The 14,751-nt window shown below is 54.5% G+C and overlaps 6 protein-coding genes across 6 annotated transcripts; 5 read left to right on the top strand and 1 right to left on the bottom strand.

Annotated features, from left to right (window-relative positions):
• Positions 1 to 182: 182 nt before the first annotated feature.
• ASPACDRAFT_118227 (NOPCHAP1/New4 family protein) lies at positions 183 to 1,288 on the top strand. Its single transcript, XM_020196150.1, has 2 exons — positions 183 to 819; positions 926 to 1,288. Exons 1-2 carry the CDS (start codon positions 313 to 315, stop codon positions 1,115 to 1,117), a joined length of 699 nt encoding a protein of 232 aa, XP_020056541.1. The 5' UTR covers positions 183 to 312; the 3' UTR covers positions 1,118 to 1,288.
• Positions 1,289 to 1,401: 113 nt separating this feature from the next.
• Positions 1,402 to 3,619, bottom strand: ASPACDRAFT_78132 (guanosine diphosphatase). Its single transcript, XM_020205114.1, has 3 exons — positions 3,062 to 3,619; positions 1,661 to 3,005; positions 1,402 to 1,607 (listed from the first exon to the last, which is right to left on the bottom strand). The coding sequence occupies exons 1-3, from the start codon at positions 3,177 to 3,179 to the stop codon at positions 1,550 to 1,552; spliced, it is 1,521 nt and encodes a 506-aa protein (XP_020056540.1). The 5' UTR covers positions 3,180 to 3,619; the 3' UTR covers positions 1,402 to 1,549.
• Positions 3,620 to 3,892: 273 nt separating this feature from the next.
• Positions 3,893 to 4,837, top strand: ASPACDRAFT_78131 (putative translation initiation factor IF3). The gene has a single exon (XM_020205113.1). It carries the CDS (start codon positions 4,027 to 4,029, stop codon positions 4,705 to 4,707), a length of 681 nt encoding a protein of 226 aa, XP_020056539.1. The 5' UTR covers positions 3,893 to 4,026; the 3' UTR covers positions 4,708 to 4,837.
• Positions 4,838 to 5,031: 194 nt separating this feature from the next.
• Positions 5,032 to 6,889, top strand: ASPACDRAFT_78130 (translation elongation factor Tu). The gene is made up of 4 exons (XM_020205112.1): positions 5,032 to 5,265; positions 5,328 to 5,356; positions 5,427 to 5,689; positions 5,748 to 6,889. Exons 1-4 carry the CDS (start codon positions 5,100 to 5,102, stop codon positions 6,610 to 6,612), a joined length of 1,323 nt encoding a protein of 440 aa, XP_020056538.1. The 5' UTR covers positions 5,032 to 5,099; the 3' UTR covers positions 6,613 to 6,889.
• A 648-nt stretch (positions 6,890 to 7,537) lies between these two features.
• Positions 7,538 to 10,389, top strand: sey1 (dynamin-like GTPase SEY1; the record flags this gene model as incomplete). Its single annotated transcript, XM_020199583.1, has 4 exons — positions 7,538 to 7,638; positions 7,797 to 8,234; positions 8,303 to 10,047; positions 10,100 to 10,389. The coding sequence occupies 4 exons, from the start codon at positions 7,538 to 7,540 to the stop codon at positions 10,387 to 10,389; spliced, it is 2,574 nt and encodes an 857-aa protein (XP_020056537.1).
• Positions 10,390 to 10,668: 279 nt separating this feature from the next.
• ASPACDRAFT_2630 (uncharacterized protein) lies at positions 10,669 to 13,370 on the top strand (the record flags this gene model as incomplete). The annotated part of the gene is made up of 4 exons (XM_020199408.1): positions 10,669 to 10,873; positions 10,967 to 11,771; positions 12,191 to 12,317; positions 12,453 to 13,370. Coding segments are annotated over 4 exons (2,055 nt in total), but the record flags the coding sequence as incomplete, so codon positions are not given.
• Positions 13,371 to 14,751: the final 1,381 nt, after the last annotated feature.

The raw sequence follows: 14,751 nt of genomic DNA, 5'->3' as shown, positions 1-14,751 counted from the left end.
CGCTCGGAAAAGAGGCCTTGGCGATTGGTGAGCGCATGCGCCCCTCTTGCTGCCATCATTGTGCAGCACTAAGTAGATTAGATTGCCTGTTGTTGTTGTAGTTTAGTTTAACTTACTACTAGGTTACGGGGCAGTTACAGTACTTACACTTCCTCTCCCTCCTTCCCTCTTTTCTCCCTCCCCGCCCGCCCCCACTTCGGCGCCAATTCGATCGCCCGCAAGTTTCAGTCAATCATGAATTCATCCATTCGTCTTCTTTCCTCCTCTTAGAAAAAAAATCCACAACCACCACACCTCGAGCAAACCATCACAATGAGCGCGCCTTCCTCCAACTCACCCCGCGACGATCCCGTCGCATCATCCACCACAAACCCTGGCAGTCAAACAAATTCATCCGCCGGGCCTTCCCACCATAAGGCCGCCGCCGCCGCCGCCGCCGATGATAGCGACGACTACACCTCCTCCTCCGGCCCCAGCGACAGCGAAGAAGAAGAAAGTGACGACGACAAGGATGCCCCCGCGACCGCGACCGACCCCAGCGCACCCCGCCCCGCGCACAACCCCTCCTCTGCCGCCTCCGCGGACACCTCCATCCCCCGCATTCCAGCCCTCCCTAAACCCAACATCCACCGCATCCAGCAGACGCCCGACCTCCTCTCCCGGCTATCGGCCTTCCTGCCGCAGATGAAGACCGCCAACGAGCAGCTCGAGCGCGATATCGCCGCCGGCCGGGCGAAGGATATCCGGTTGGATGATGCGATGGATGAGGATGAGGATGAGGGCGAGAGAGAGGAGGATGGGAAGCGGTATATTGAGATGGTGGGTCTCACATTTCCTCTTACTCTGACACACAGATTTCTTGTTCGAAGCTGCATTTCTTTTCTACGGGGGAAATTTTTGGAAAGCTGACTTTTGCTATGATTAGAACCTCGGACTCGGCGTGCTGGAAGAGAAACGGCCGGACGATGAGATCTCGACCTCCGCGCAACCGGGCAACGAGGAGAGGGTGCTGGCTTCGCGGCCTAAGGACTCTGGGGTCTTGGATACTTTGATGGGTAATACGGATGCTGCGGCCGCGGCGGCGTCGAAGCCCACGATCGAGGAGTTGGAGAAGTGATTCCTATGTTTGCTATTTGTGGATCTTCGATTAAAACAGGTTGGGAAAAGTTATCTGGGTAGAAATCGGGGTTTTTTTTCGGGTTGCATGGCAAGAGGGCGTTTGCGGTAGGACTTTTATCTTGCTACTTCGTGCGGGTTTCCAAGTGTTCCTGAATTGGACTTTTTTTTTGGCTTGGCTTTTTCATCAAGCGGGTGGAGGCATGTTCTCGTGTTGACCTCCACAATTACGTTTATAGACTATTTTTGGACTAAACAATACTACGACCGAGTCTCAAATAATATCAAAATATTAAACAATTATGAGAAGTCTGATACATGAACCATATACAGGAATCCCAAGTCTACCCTGTTTAAGAAGAGATAAAAAAGAAGAAAAGGCAGAGGAAAAATGTGATATTGATTATTATACAGACCGCATCACTATCGTCCATTAGGACACCTCCTTGACTCGGCATGTCCAGCCAGACTCCTGGCTCAGGAGAGGCAAACTGCAAGAAGTTAGCAAATATCCATGAACGTTAGATCAGGTCGAATGGCTTACCTAGCGCCCAAGCACCAACCAAGCTCGTTGTTCTTGATTTTCTTGGCGATCTTGACCTCACGAGACAATGGCATCTCGTAACCCGTGTGAAGCAAACCCAGCATGAAGTTCAGATCCAAGCACCACTCAGGGCGGTCGAGGAGCTGAGGAATAGCGTCCTCGATTCCCTCAAAGATCTTCCACTCCGGCTTACCGGCGCAGACGGTCGAGGTGAGGTGATGCAGCTCATCCAGAGTGAAAGATTCCGGCATGCCCAAGGGCTTGGTCCGGTCATAGAAGTAGGAGAAGACATAGACATCTTCCCGAGCGAACGTCTTGGCCAGAGAGGGCTGGTGCACTCCGTTGAACGAGCAGGGGGCCAGCTTGCAGTCGGCTTCCTTCTTGAGAATCTTCTCGGTCAGACCCCGACATTGAGGTGCAGCCGAGGATCCTTCCTTTGGACCCACCATCTTGACGCTAACCTTGGGAGCGAGAGCGTGGCCGGCATCGAAAGACAAGTCAACCTTGCGCTCCATGCCAGGCCCAATGCAAGGGTTCGAGATAGGCTGATCCAGCCAGGCCAAGTCAGTGGGACTGGCAGCAAGCTTGGCCTCGACGATGGCCTTGTGCACCGCTTCTCGCGCAGCCATGAGTCCGTAGCCCAGGTGAGAGTGCTGGTACAACTCAAAGTGCCGACCACCAAACTCAAGATCATACCGGTGGTCACCCTCGGCCAGGTGCTCGGGCATGCCGCCGGACGGGCTCTTGGGGTATGTGGGCTGGAAGACAATTTGAGTAGAACCACCGCCGAGGTCGAAGATGGCAGCAGTAGGGGTCTCGTCCGGTCCGCCAATTTTGCCAAGAAGGTAATTGGTGGTAATCCAGGCGTAAACACCTTCATCCGAGCCATCCATGATTTCGACACCACCCTTCTCCCGCGACACGACAGGGAAGGGGTACACGGTCTCGAGACGGGTCCTGACGGCCTCAAGGATCTTCATACTCATCTCATTGCCAAGCATGCGCAAGCCCGCAGTGGCCTTGACAGCAATGGGTGAGCATGACCTGTACTCCTCAGGCACCGACTTAAGGGCCACCTGCATGAGAGGATCCAAACTCTTCGCCGCTCCCTCAGCATCCTCCTTGTAAGAGCTCAAGCCAGAGCCGCCTTGCCTCTTCTCCGTCTGCTCAAAGACCTCGTTCTCGAGCTCGGGGGTGGGGCCGCAGTTGTTGAAGCGGTAGACGTGAATCCGGGAGCCCTGGCTACCGGCGTCGATCATGAGCGCATACTGGATCAGGGGCTTGGAAGAGTCGTATGGCTTGGTGCACTTCTCAGTCAAAGAGGGTGCGCCAGTCGATGGTTTCTCTACAACCAGTGAGTCAGTCTCAATAGAATTTCCGGATGCGGACAGAGTGACTTACGGGATCCTCCAAAATGGCTCACGGAGGGCTTGGAGGGCGAAAGCCATAGAAGCATTAACAGAACAAAGCCAACAACCGCTCCGGTCTTCAAATAACGAGCTCTTTGTGTCTGAGCCATGGCGAACATTGAAAAATTGTTGGGTGGTTTAGAATCGGCCAGATAATTCGGATTGTCGGAAACTTTTGCGGGGGTGGAAGTGCGCGAGATCGAACGTCGACTAGTTCTAGAACCCGGTTTAGAGAAAGACGGTAAACCCTTGAGATGTCGGCTGTCAACTCCAGTCGACATGCGGACAAAGCCAGGGGGACGAAGCTATGGCGTTTAGGACAACGCTCCTGAACTCCGACCGAGTTGGACGAGAAGTAAAGATGGAAGTTAGCGGTCGGAGTGAATAGAAACCATAGGATCGCCCTAAGAACCTCTGGTCCAGCCCAAAAGGATCGTGGATAGGGTGAAAGGGGGGGGGAGGGACGTCGAACAACGAAGGGAAGGTATGAAAGTGATGGTCGTCAGGAGAAGAGGAAGAGGAGAAAAGAAAGAAAGTAAGAGGAGAGAGGGCGGAGTGTCGGGAAGAGAGAGGGACGGTACGGGAGTGGACTATGGGACACGGGGAGGCAAATGAGAGCGCGGGCGATCAACCTCTCGGCCTCTCAGCCTCTCAGCCTCTCAGCTTTCAGGGTCTCTCTCTGGTCTCCGCCCATTGTGGCGCCTGTCATTGTGGCTGGTGGGCGGTCAGCCTCAACTTCCCTCCTCTCTTCCTGTCACTTTGTCCGCATGCGTCCATTCTCATATCCCAAATTGTCATTATTGTCATTCACTTGCAGCCTGCTACGTCACCTTTATCTCCCAGGACGATTGAGCTGGTCTTTATCCTTCTGCTGCTCTTTGACTTCATTTACTCGGGTTAATCCGATCACAACATTGCGCTCGTCCATATTCCTGCAACAACTCCTGCGCCGAAAAGATGAAGCACATGCGCAGCCTCCTCTCGACGGCGCAAGTCCTGCGCCAGGTCTTCTTCCCGCCTCAGCGCCTCATCCGACCGCAGTACCTCCGCCCTCTACCCCTGGGCATTCGAACCATGAAATGGAACCGTAAAGATTCCCAAAAAACAGAATCGAAGGAGGCAAGACTCATCAAAGACGAGGCCATTGCATCGGAATGGGTCCAGATGGTGAACGATAACAACACTTTGGACCCCCCAATTCGACGCTCGACCGTTCTCAACAATATCGACCGTTCTAAAGCATTCTTGATCAAGGTCAGCGACGGAGTAGATGGCGCGCCGCCGGTTTGCAAGTTAGTGAACAAAATGGATCTGCGGGAGGCCGAGCGTGCCAGAACCAAGGCAGCTCACGTCACCAGAACCTCCTTCAAACAGGTGGAATTGAATTGGGCTATCGACAACCATGATCTTGGCCACCGTCTGAAGAAGATCACCGAGTTCATTACCAAAGGCTTCAAGTTGGAGGTTGTCTTGATGAGGAAGAAGGGCAAACGAGCCCCCACGGCGGAGGAAGTCAAAAACCTCATGGACAAAGTGGTGGAAACGATCAAGGAGGCCAATGGTATGCAAATCAAACCTATGGAGGGAGAGCCAGGGCGGGCAGTTACTATTACTGTGAGGAAGAAGCCCGACCAGTAGCCTGTTGATGCAGCTACCCCGGTAGAGAAGGTCACGCTTGTGTAAATCGGCCCGTATCTACAATTGTATTATATAATCTTTTCCTTACAAGAACGCAAGCTAGGCTTTGCACCTAGGAATTGTACAAGCGCTATCCACATGGTACTCAGTACTCTCAGACTGCGGTCAGGTGTATCTACTGTATGCTTCCAAGTTATTTGCGGGATGTTCCTGGCCGACTCCGCAATGCTGCGAGCATGATTGGCCTGAGGCTGAGTCAGCCGCTCCCTAGAATTTTCCGGGCTTGATTAAGGTCCTCCAAACCTTCCCGGTCCGGCTGGTTTTGATTTCTGTCCATCGCGTTCCATTTGGTTTCCCTTCCTGTTGTTGTTTTTCCATCGCAGGTAGCCATCATGTCGAGCCTTGCCAGAACTGCCAACCTCTTGCTGCGCTCCAGCCGGGCGTCTTTGTTGCGTCCCCGTGCTGTCAACCCCATCCAGCATGTCTTCGCCAAAGACAAGCTGGCTGCCCGCGGTCTGGCAACTGCTTTCGAGCGTACCAAGCCTCACGTCAACATCGGTATGCACTCTCCATCAGGTTCATTGATCTATCGTGCTTTCATACTAACCGATATTCAACAGGTACCATTGGTCACGTCGATCACGGCAAGGTTAGCACAATCTTTCTTTCCCATCACCCTTCCCTTTCCTCGACCTGGCACTTCTCACACTCGGAACCAGACCACTTTGAGTGCTGCCATCACCAAGCAGCAGGCCACCAAGGGTCTTGCCAACTTCCTCGATTATGGCTCTATCGATAAGGCCCCTGAGGAGCGCAAGCGTGGTATCACCATCTCCTCTGCCCACATCGAGTACGCCACGGAAGCTCGCCACTACTCCCACGTCGACTGTCCCGGTCACGCCGATTACATCAAGAACATGATCACTGGTGCTGCCAACATGGACGGTGCCATCGTTGTCGTTGCTGCTTCCGATGGTCAGATGTATGTTTGCCCTTCGGTTTCCGGTCATGAAATTGTACTCATACTCGTTTCTCTGCAGGCCCCAGACTCGTGAGCACTTGCTGCTCGCCCGTCAGGTCGGTGTCCAGAAGATTGTCGTCTTCGTCAACAAGGTCGATGCTGTCGATGATCCGGAGATGTTGGAGCTCGTCGAGCTGGAGATGCGCGAGCTTCTCACCACCTACGGTTTCGAGGGTGAGGAGACTCCCATCATCTTCGGCTCTGCCCTCTGCGCTATCGAGGACCGCCGCCCTGACATTGGTGCCGAGAGAATCGACCAGCTTCTCGAGGCCGTCGACACCTGGATCCCCACTCCCCAGCGTGACCTTGACAAGCCTTTCTTGATGTCCGTTGAGGAAGTCTTCTCCATCCCCGGTCGTGGTACTGTCGTTTCCGGCCGTGTCGAGCGTGGTCTTCTGAAGAAGGATAGTGAAGTCGAGATCGTCGGTACCACCAACGAGGTCATCAAGACCAAGGTTACCGACATTGAGACCTTCAAGAAGTCCTGCGATGAGTCCCGCGCTGGTGACAACTCCGGTCTCCTTCTCCGTGGTATCCGCCGTGAGGATATCAAGCGTGGTATGGTCGTTACTGCTCCTGGCAGCGCCCGTGCCCACGACAAGTTCATGGTCTCCATGTACGTCCTGACCGAGGCTGAGGGTGGTCGTCGCAGTGGATTCGGTGTTCAGTACCGTCCCCAGCTGTACATCCGTACTGCTGATGAGGCTGCCGAGTTCAGCTTCCCCGACGGTGACCAGACCCGCCGCATCATGCCCGGTGACAATGTTGAGGTCGTCGTCAAGACCCTCCGCCCCCTGGCTGCTGAGGCCGGTCAGCGCTTCAATGTCCGTGAGGGTGGCCGCACTGTCGCCACTGGTCTGGTTACCCGTGTGTTGGACAAATAGACAGCTGGGACCGACTGGCTACCATGTACTATGAACAAAATCTTGTCTGGGAATTCTTATAATGTTTGCACCATCCTTGCGGCGCGGGTATCAGCGAAGGAATGAATCTGGGAATACTGGATTCACTCGTGATGGTGGGTAGTTCCGGAGTTTTCGAGACATATCTATGTATCATGTATTGTATTTGAATTATTTGTAGACTCGTTATACCTTCTCCTCTCTTTCATTCTTTTCTTTCTCTACTTTTTTTGCCTAGGGATGCCAGTTTGAACATGACATTGAACATGTAAAGGAATGATCTATCGTACGATCCATAATTATGAAGGCACGGGCATGAAAATGTGGGCTCCACCTCCTCGTCTTCCATAAATTGGGTCGGACAGGATCACTGACAACCCCTAAACCCAAAGCAGCAAAAACCGGGATCGGGGGGGTGGGCGGTGGCGGCCTGGATGCTCAGGCGACGAGTCCACTAGACAGGACAACTGACCAAACAAGAAGAGGGAAAGGGTCCCCATCCGGCTCTCTCCTCCTGACCTCCAGCCACTCTACGCTTCCGCTTCCCAACAACACATGAACTAAACTCCCTCCCTCTCTGATCAGCGGGGCGTTCTCTCTTTTCTCTTGCCTTGTGATTGTGCTCCCCGTCTCCCATGGTGATCGACTTCTGACCTCATTTTACTGTCGGTTCCCTCCTTGCATCCTGCCTCAATCCGTTTCGTCTCATCTTGTACTACTACTTCCTCCTCTCGCCACGGTCTCCGCATCTGACGTTCCCTATTCTATTTGCGCTTTAATTAGTAGTGCTTTACTACGACTCGCCATACTATCACCCATACTCCTCCAGACAAACAGTCGTACATCAAACTAGAGCACGCTTCAGTTTTATCGTCGGGCGCGCCGCACCAACGCTAGTCATTCCGTCATGGCGACCAACGGCCATTTTGCCTCACTTGGCAACGGCAGCAGCGACAAGACTGCATACGAGCATGGCGTGCAAGTGATTGACGGCGATAAAGAGTTCAAGTATGCTGTTCCATTTTTCCCCTAGTGTCTTCCTGGGTCGCAATCTGTGGTTCGATCCCACGTACATCTGGGCTTGCGATTTCCAAGTTGTTCTCGTAAGGGGACGATGCCACCTGGCGTGCACCTGGCGCATTAGGCTAACCTCAAAATAATTACAGTCCCAATCTATCGAAATACCTAAGTCTTGAAGATGTCACCCATGCGGGTTTCAACTATCACCTCATTTCCGTGTTCGGGTCCCAGTCGACGGGCAAGTCCACGCTATTGAACCACCTCTTCGGTACGCATTTCTCGGTCATGTCCGAGCTGGAGCGTCGCCAGACGACCAAGGGTATTTGGTTGTCGAAGAACAAGAACGGCGGGGACAAGTCGATGGCGGATAACATCCTTGTGATGGACGTCGAAGGTACAGATGGTCGCGAGAGAGGCGAAGACCAGGACTTCGAGCGCAAGAGCGCCCTCTTTGCGCTGGCGACCAGTGAAGTCTTGATTGTCAATATCTGGGAGCACCAGGTTGGTCTGTACCAGGGCGCAAACATGGGACTGCTGAAGACGGTCTTTGAGGTCAATCTGCAGCTGTTCTTGAAGGACCGCAAGTAGGTTTCCTTTGTTGGAACCAGGTTACCCTTACACGCGCTAACTGCCCTTCGTTTGTTTGATATAGCACTACTCACCGATCTCTCTTGTTCTTTGTGATCCGTGATTTCGTTGGCAATACGCCCCTGAAGAACCTGCAGAATACTTTGATGGAAGATATGTCCCGATTGTGGGACTCGATCTCGAAGCCCGCCGGTTTGGAGCAGTCGTCCGTCCACGATTACTTCGATTTCCAGTTTTACGGCCTTCCTCACAAGAGTTACCAGCCTGAGCAGTTTGTTGCCGAGACCAAGAAGCTCAGCTTGCGTTTCCGTGAGGACCACAAAGATCCGGGTCTCGATCCCCGCAGAGGCGAGTTTTCCGATGGTGGCGTCTTCCTACCCGAGTACCACCGCAGGATCCCCGCCGATGGTTTCTCTAAGTATGCGGAGGGCATCTGGGACCAGATTGTCAACAATAAGGACTTGGACCTTCCAACCCAGCAGGAATTGTTAGCGCAATTCCGCTGCGACGAAATCCTTCGGGAGGTCATGCTCGCCTTCGACGAGGCTATTGTTCCCTTTGAGGATAAGCAGTCGCAGGCGGCTCGTCTCGGTGAGCCGGAGATTCTCGGTGGTTTGGGAGCCGCCATGCGCACCTCTCGCAGTAAAGCGTTTAGCAGTTTCGAGACCGAGGCCAGCCGCTACCACAAGGGTGTTTACCTGCGCAAACAAGCAGAGTTGGAGGACAAGATTGATACTCGCCTGAAGGCACTCTTCCAGGGTCAACTTGATGCCATGCACAAAACTGGTATTAATGAGTTCACTGAGGCTGTCTCCGGCACTGTCAAGGCTGGTCAGAAGAAGGGTACTGGCTACGACTTTGCAGAGATTGTCAATGAAGAGGTGTCTAAGGCGATTCAGAAGTTTGAGGAGGTCGCGCGCGCCACTGTTGTTGAGGGAACTGCCTGGAGCGATCACCAGCAACAGCTGTCGCTGTACGAGAAAGAGCTGGCCGATGTCAGCGCACGGTTGCGGCGGGAGGAGATGCGGCGGCTGGCTAGTCGAGTTGAGCGGTGGGTCCAGTCTCGTCTGGGAGAGTCGGTTGGTCTGGAATTCAATGCGCTTGGTTCTGGACGCGCCGGCGGCGGTGCACCTGAAGAGGGGGACAAGCCTGTTGAGAAGAAGTTCTGGGACCGGGTCTGGAATGTGTTTGTGGAGACGGTCCTTGATGCCGAGCGCAGATTTACCGACCGCGCTAGTAGCTTTGATGCCAGTTTGGAGGAGGTTGATGTTGGTCTTTGGCGGCTGCGCCGGAAGTCCTGGGGCGTGCTACGGGCCAAGATTGAAGAAGAAATGTTGGAGGGCAACTTGCTGCTGAAGCTGCGCGAGAACTTCGAGGACAAATTCCGCTATGACGAAGCTGGTGTCCCCCGGATCTGGCGCCCTACCGACGACATTGAGGGTATCTATACGCGGGCTCGCGAGTCGACTCTTACGCTTATTCCCCTTCTATCCCGGTTCCGTCTCGAGGAGACGTCCGCCCCGCCTCCGTTGGATCGCTGGATCGGTCACACTCCCAGCTCTTCGACCCCGGCGGACGAGGAGGATTTGCCACCGATTGGAGGCGTGGATGAGGAGGAAGGCAAAAGTCTAGAGGAGGAAATGACGATGCTGAGCGAGGGCAAGCGTCAAGAACTGACGGTGCGGTTCAAGAAGGCGGCGGATGGAGTCTATGTCGAAGCCAAGCGGAGTGCCATCGGGGGCATGACGCAGGTTCCGCTGTATTTCTACGGTATCCTCCTCGCGCTCGGCTGGAACGAGATCATTGCTGGTAAGTGCAATTTCTGTGTTGCGTACGAAAGATCACCACTAATTCGCCACAGTGCTTCGCAACCCGGCCTACTTTTTCCTGCTGTTTGTTTGCGCAGTGGGCGCATATGTGACCTATCAGCTTAACTTGTGGGGCCCCATCATGAAGATGACGGAGGCTGCCTCGAACCAAGCCATGGTGGAGGGCAAGAGACGACTGCGCGAGTTCCTTGAGTCGTCGGACACAGGCCGTCAGGCAATCGCTATGTCGACGCCGGGCGGTGCTGGGCGAGGTGAACAGCACGAGATGTCCCGCCTCAACAAGCAAGGACAGAGTGTGCAAGAGGATGAAGATGACTTGTGAAAGGGGGGGGGGGATATTATTTCAGTTGCATTCTTGTATTCCATTATTGTGTATTGTCATTGTCTGAATAGATATTATATCACAGCCTCGAAGAGCTGTTTATGTACACCGCACAGTCCATGTTTAGAGCTTGGCTCTCACCCGGACTTGGTCCGATTCCCCGCCTTTCTCCATAACGCCCCCTCATTTAATTCTCAAGTCTCCGCACTTCTTCGAAGTGTAAACTACTTCCCTGTTGGTATACCACCTGCTACCTCAATCCTTGGATAACCTTCTATGATGTCGGAATTCAACATCCCAGAGAAATACGATGACCTACCGGACAAGCGACGATACTGGCCGGCGGCGCCGGGGTCTCGCGAAGAGGGACTGGGCATGCTACGACTATTGACTCCGGAGGTCGTCGCCAACGCTGCCCAAACACAAATCCGGACTGGCGAGCGCGTGTGTTTAAATTGGGATCTCGAGAAGCTGAATCCTCCGGGTTAGTGCCTGGCTTGCGGGGTTGAACCCCGGCAATAACTACCTTACTATCTGTTTACACCGCATACTAACTACGTCATCGCATGGCCCACAGGCTTCAAGCGTAAGCCCTTCGAACACAAAGTGAAGTGGGTGGCGGAGGGCGTTGCCTTTGACGACGAATATCACTTCAATCCACAGCAATCCTCACAATGGGACGGACTGCGTCACCATAGTGCGCCGCCGCCGCCGCCGCCGCCAGCTGGCACAGAGGAGGACAGCAGTAGTCGCACAACATCAACCACCAACACCACCACCGGCAGGGCGAACGAACAGGTGTTCTATGGTGGCACGACGGCGGCCGAGATCCTGGACCCCAAGTCCGCGCGCATCGGCATCGGCCACTGGGCGAAGGAGGGGATCGCGGGCCGCGGGGTGCTGATCGACTACTGCAGCTGGGCGCGGGAGCAGCGCGGGGTGACGGTGGACGCGCTCAGCCGGCACGAGATCTCGCTGGACGAGGTGCAGACGATCGCGCGAGACTGCGGCATCGAGTTCCAGCGCGGGGACATCTTCTTCCTGCGCGTGGGCCTGCCGGCCACGTGGGACGCGATGGGGGACGAGCAGAGGGCGGCGTACAGCCGGCAGCCGACGCCGCAGCATGCGGGGCTCGAGCAGAGCGAGCGCGTGCTGCGCTTCCTCTGGGACCACCACTTCGCCGCCGTCGCGTCCGACGCCGTCAGCTTCGAGGTCTACCCGCCGCTCCGGCCGGAGTGGGACCTCCATCACTACCTCCTGGCCGGGTGGGGGTTGCCCATCGGCGAGATGTTCGATCTCGATGGGCTGGCGGAGATGTGTCGGCGGCTCGGGCGGTGGACCTTCTTTGTCTCGAGTAGTCCGTTGAATTGTGCGCAGGGCGTGTCGAGTCCGCCGAATTGTATGGCTATTTTTTGAATGCGGAGGTTGGATTTGAAGTTGAAGTTGAAGTTGAAGGTGAAGGTGAAGGTGAAGCTGTTATGGTTTATGGTTATGATGGGTTGGTTGATGGTGGAGGGATGGCTGGATGAGATAAGCACAATCCAACCTCCACGCGCCTCGGCTTAACACGTTATCTCCATCGCGTCTCAATTTGGGAATCGCATCTCTCAGGGGAACGAGCACCTGGTTTTTTTTTCGCGGCGGCAGGGTTTCGACTGTCATTCTTTTCTCTTCACACAGGCGGTATTGTCGTTAGTTCCATCTGTCTTCCTGAGACGCCTTGACGCTAGCTTGCTTTTTTCCATTAATGGTACCTGGGATCTATAGCATAGCTAGCTAACTAGCGATAATCGACTACCAGCAACATGGCTTCCCTGTCCACTCTTTCCCACCTCCTCCAGGAATGCATTTCATCTCTTCTCACCTGGAAAGCACTAGCCCTGTTCCTCGCACTGATCAATTTGAAGAACCTCCCTCTGGTCTGGCATGTAAGTGCATACATACACTCTTCCCCTAGCGCAGTCTACAAACAACATCGGCCTTCAATCAACCAACCGCCACAACAACCTCTCCATCACCCTCAAAAAAAGCAGCATACTAACCTCACCCCCTTTCAAAAATAGGCCCGCCTCGCCCACCACCTCTATCGCAACATCCGGCGCACCCCGCAAGACCCGCACCACCCGGCGTCAACACACCCGCCGCCGCACGCGACGCACCCGATCTTCCTCCCGCTGACCATCAGCTCGCGCACCCCGATCCTGGAAACCGACTACAACTTCCACAAGTCCAACAGCACCTACTTCTCCGACCTGGACATCGCGCGCACCGCCCTGGCCACCCGCATCTTCACCCCGGGGTCGCGCATCGTGAACCGCGAACTCGATGCCGAAGCCGCGGCGGCCTCGTCAGCATCAGCATCGTCCGGCGGGAAGGAGAAGAAGCAAGGACCCAAAGGCGGAAGCAAACTCGGGCTGTACATCGCCCTGGGCAGCGTGTTCTGCAGCTTCAAGCGCGAGATCAAGCCCTTCGAGCGGTATGAGATTACCTCGAGGGTGATCAGTTGGGATGAGAAGTGGGTGTATATGATTAGTTATTTTGTGAGGCCGCAGGCCGGCAAGAAGGGGAGGTTGTTGGCTACGGCGCTGAGTAAGTATGTGGTCAAGAAGGGACGGGTGACGGTGCCCCCTGAGAGGGTGCTGAGGACGAGTGGGTTCTTGCCGGAGAGGCCGGTGGGGTCTGTAGGTTCTGGGAGCTTGACGCCGGGGGAGAGTGGGAGTGGGAGTGGGAGTGGGAGTGAGGAGGGGCAGTTGCTGGATGAGGGGATTACGGCCACGGGGACGGCCACGGGGGTGGATGCGGCGGTTGTGAGAGAGGTGTTGTTGGATGCTGGGAATGGTGATGAGGCGGCGAAGGAGGAGCAGAGGGAGAGGAATGTTCATTCGTGGAATGAGGAGGATTGGCCCTGGGAGAGGATCGAGGAGGAGAGGCTGCGTGGGTTGAAGGTTGTGGAAGGGTATGCTAGGTTGGATGCGAAGTTGTTTGAAGAGTGGGGTGGAGAATGAGTGATGGTTTGCATAGAGTTAGACTTAGATTTCGGGCTTTCTCTTATGGGATTCGATGTAGAATGTATGATTTCAGCATGGCTGGGGGTGATGGTTGGTCTTGATATTGCAGTTCGCTGCATTAGTTGTTGCACAAGAAGGGATGCTGTCGCTGGCTATGAACGTCTACGGGCTCGAGGAAAGTATATATAATCAGTGTATTCTTTTAGCAGGCGTGCGAGACCTATAGAACTTCAACTCAAGCAAGCGATAGCCAGAATGGATCACCTCCAGCTAATCTGTCCGTTAGCAAGTTCGACGCAATACCCTCCCCTTCGTAGTGGAACTGTTTATCATGACTCCATGGTCCAGACTAATTCTGGCTCCACAACAGAATCGCGCTTGTCAACCGTCTTCATGAATGCTGGCCACAAAGACCATCGAACTATAGAGATTGGTTCCTCATCGCCCCCACCAAGAATCATAGACTGAGGATCAAACATTACTCCCAGTGGACTGCAGCAGAAGAAGAACCGTTGTTTCTGCTGGCTCAAAGCATGCCTGAGATCGGCGCATTTCCACGGCAGTCCTCGAAGCTGGCCCTGTCTTTGTTCTTCCTGAGTGGAAGAAAAATCCGCGAGTATTCTTTCAGCGTCCCGGACGATGCGGCTGATCACACGCTCGCATCGACGACCTGAGCCCGCCTGGATTGCCACGCTTGTAGCCATCCTCCACACACTGAGCTCGATCTCGGAGTTGATTCAGCCGGCGCATCTGATTCACAATCAGATCATCTCCCAATAGCTTGAACGGGCCAGTCTGCAGAGCATTCAGCTTGGAATACAATCGATCGAGCTCTTCCCGGTGACGTCCGCCCCTCTCCGTCGCTTCCTCACGTGCCTGGAGCAACAGGCGTTCTTATTGCTGGATTATCTCGCGGTCTGCCAACCGCTGCCTGACTAGAGCTTGGTAGCGCTCTTGCCAGACTTGTTCTCTCCTCTCTTTCTCTTCCTCTTCCCTCCGCACCGCTGCTTCTTGCTTCGTCAGCTGCACTGCTGTGTTTATCTGATGCATGGATTCGGCTTCCTGCTTGCCTATCATTTGCCGCTTGACATCCTCCTTTGACTGCGAGAGAGGAAAGTGTGTCATGTTCTGAGCTTCGTTTAGCGTGGTGACGGAGCAGGCGGATGGTTTAAATTATCACTCACCAGATGCGCTGGTGCCGTTTCACTGCCCAATCCCTCGACTGGCTTTGATTCTGCCAGCATTTTATTCTTCACGTATGTCTCTTCTTGCTTGATTGCCGGGTTGGGTTCTGGCCCACCACTTGAGTTATGGACAAGGACCATTGTTTCTGTTGAGGGTGGGTAACCTACAC

This window comes from Aspergillus aculeatus, assembly GCF_001890905.1.
Source record: "Aspergillus aculeatus ATCC 16872 unplaced genomic scaffold ASPACscaffold_7, whole genome shotgun sequence".
Taxonomy (NCBI): Eukaryota; Fungi; Ascomycota; class Eurotiomycetes; order Eurotiales; family Aspergillaceae; genus Aspergillus; species Aspergillus aculeatus.
Note: the sequence above shows the minus strand (reverse complement) of the source record. Positions and strands in the feature narration are given on the sequence as shown.